At 35.0% G+C, this 2,418-nt stretch overlaps 2 protein-coding genes across 2 annotated transcripts in view; both read left to right on the top strand.

The window, feature by feature from the left end:
* LOC105313228 (acylamino-acid-releasing enzyme-like) overlaps nt 1-2,418 on the top strand; it is a 17,314-nt gene that overhangs the window by 6,123 nt on the left and 8,773 nt on the right. The gene's annotated exons all lie outside the window — the stretch shown is intronic.
* The window catches only part of LOC105313230 (acylamino-acid-releasing enzyme-like), a 4,305-nt gene continuing 1,893 nt past the window's right edge, over nt 7-2,418 (top strand). The window contains exons 1-11 of the mRNA XM_019998110.1: nt 7-216; nt 309-369; nt 447-515; nt 715-873; nt 981-1,069; nt 1,353-1,463; nt 1,516-1,564; nt 1,620-1,650; nt 1,704-1,806; nt 2,187-2,293; nt 2,341-2,411. Of these exons, the coding sequence (XP_019853669.1) occupies nt 43-216; nt 309-369; nt 447-515; nt 715-873; nt 981-1,069; nt 1,353-1,463; nt 1,516-1,564; nt 1,620-1,650; nt 1,704-1,806; nt 2,187-2,293; nt 2,341-2,411 (1,024 nt within the window). The 5' untranslated portion in view covers nt 7-42. The remainder of the gene's footprint in view (nt 217-308; nt 370-446; nt 516-714; nt 874-980; nt 1,070-1,352; nt 1,464-1,515; nt 1,565-1,619; nt 1,651-1,703; nt 1,807-2,186; nt 2,294-2,340; nt 2,412-2,418) is intronic.

Genomic DNA, 2,418 nt, shown 5'->3' with positions numbered 1-2,418 from the left:
GCATACAGTCTACCTGATCGTTGCTGGGGGGATAATGACAAGATGTATTTTCATGATTGTCAGAAATCATACAGAGAGATCATGTGTCTAAATGTTAACACAAAATCAATATCATGTATCACGTCTGATACTGAGAAAGGAGCTTATGCTGTCTTTGATGTATTTGATGGCCTGTTACTAGGACGATATGCTAACCCAGCCCAACCAATGAAAATAGTAAAGAGATAGTGTTGTGTTATTTCTTTTAATTTGTCACTTTTTTCTCTCTCTATCACTTTTTGAATTATTTATATTTGCTCTTTGATTAGTTCATAGCTGAGCTACCATCCAGCAGTGATGGCTTTAAAGAAACTGATTTTTGTGAAATAGGTCAGTCGAAATGATTACTTGTTACAAATTAAATATATAAATCATGCAATATAGTCTTATTTTTTTTCTGCCAACAGCAACGACTACTGTATCCATTTCTGACAACATTAAATGGGAGGTTTTATCATTAACAAGAGAAAACTCAGGTACATACTGTAAACCCAAATAATTTAAATACCTTATTTTTACAACTAAGGTAACTAATCGCACATTGACATGCAGTCATTTTATGTCCATAAACTTTAAAAAAAGGGACCAATGGTTTAAAAAGTCGAAATTAATGGTTAATGGGTTTACAGTATTATATCACATATGACTGCCTTTGACCATGCAATCCCATTAAAGGTGGTTATCCGTATGAGGCTCTCTTTGTATCTCCTCGTGTTGTTGAATCCCTTCCTCCACTGATAGTGAGTTCTCATGGTGGACCACACATTTCTAGTGTTGCTGATTTTACTGTATGGACTGCCTGCTTTATTGGACTTGGATATTCTGTTGTGTTTGGTAATGCATCAAAAAAAGAGAGAGAGAGGGGAAGGAAGAGTAGTAATATTTTATACATTTTTGCCAAAAAGGGTAGATAATTTGTGTAAATATTTCACTTTTAATAGTTAACTATAATGGATCTACTGGCTATGGACAGGATTTCATGAAATCATTGTTGGGCAACGTGGGGACGCTTGATGTGAATGATGTGCAGGTACAGTACTACCTGTGTGTGTGTGTGAGAGAGAGAGAGGTGGGAAAGGATTAATTGAGGGCTATAATAATTATAAAAGTCAGTTTCAAGTTACATGTTTAGTAAGAGAAGGAAAGAAAGAGAATGAGAGAAGAATAATTATTAGAAAGAAATTTGTTGTCATTTCTCATAATACCATCCCTAACCTCTTATAGCAAGAGTGCATATGATACTATCATTATGCTATAATAATGGAGAAAGAAAATTTGTTTATTTCTCGAATATCATATGTACTCTCCTTTAGTTTGCTGCTGAGTCACTGGTAAAGAGAGGTAGTGTTGATGCTAGTCGTGTATTTGCTCATGGTGGATCTCATGGTGGCTTTCTCTCAGTTCATTTAGTCTCTCAGTTTCCAGTAAGCAGCAGCAGTAGCAGCTGTGGGCTCCTAGTGAATTGTTCTTTTGTAGGACTTTTATAAAGCTACTTTTGTCCGTAATCCTGTCATCAATATTGCTTGTTAGTTGAGAACAATCAAAACAAAGAAATTTAATTTAACTTTTTTATTCTGTAGCTATGAGAAATGAAACCGATATTATGGACTGGTTTGCTCTCTTCCTTTATTTTTATTATTTTTATTCTTTATTTCAATATTTAGGACTCATTCTGTTACTGGATTACCCTATGACCCTAAAGCCACACCTACTACTGATCAATATTCTAAAATGCTTGAAATGTCACCTATTGTCCATGCACATAAGGTAAACAGCAAGGAAAGAATCTTCCATTTATATATATATTTTTTACTGATACATGCATGCATGATGTATGGTACTTATGTTGTACGTGTAGAAAGTTTGAGTTGGTTCTTATTGAGATTGGATTTTACGAATTTTTGAACTTGCTCAAAAATATAGTTAAAGCCCCTCTACTGTATTTGTAGTACATGAATGATCTCAGGCCAAATTTCACCAAAATTGAAAAGAAAAGAATTCTTCATTTTAATATTTTTCCTAATACATATACATGTACTTATGTTGTGTAGAAGGTTTCAGCTAATTCCGATCAAAATTGGTTTTTTTACAAATTTTGCAGCTTATAGTACATACATGTAATTATAATACTCTTTATTTATTTTCAGATTAAAGCAGCTGTCACCCTAGCAGTTGGAGCAGAGGACCACAGATGCCCTCCATCCCAAGCTAGAGAACTCTACACTCTGTTACATGCACAAGGAAAAGACGTCAAGTAAGACACACCCCTCACTCTGCCCAGTAACCATGGCAACACTATAGGGTGTTCCTGTACCCTAAGGACTGTCATCCCTTGATGTCAGTGGACACTGATGCTGACTGCTACATGCATTGTGTCTT

Source organism: Amphimedon queenslandica, unplaced genomic scaffold, assembly GCF_000090795.2.
Source record: "Amphimedon queenslandica unplaced genomic scaffold, v1.1 AMPQUscaffold_13339, whole genome shotgun sequence".
Classification (NCBI taxonomy): domain Eukaryota; kingdom Metazoa; phylum Porifera; class Demospongiae; order Haplosclerida; family Niphatidae; genus Amphimedon; species Amphimedon queenslandica.
Note: the sequence above shows the minus strand (reverse complement) of the source record. Positions and strands in the feature narration are given on the sequence as shown.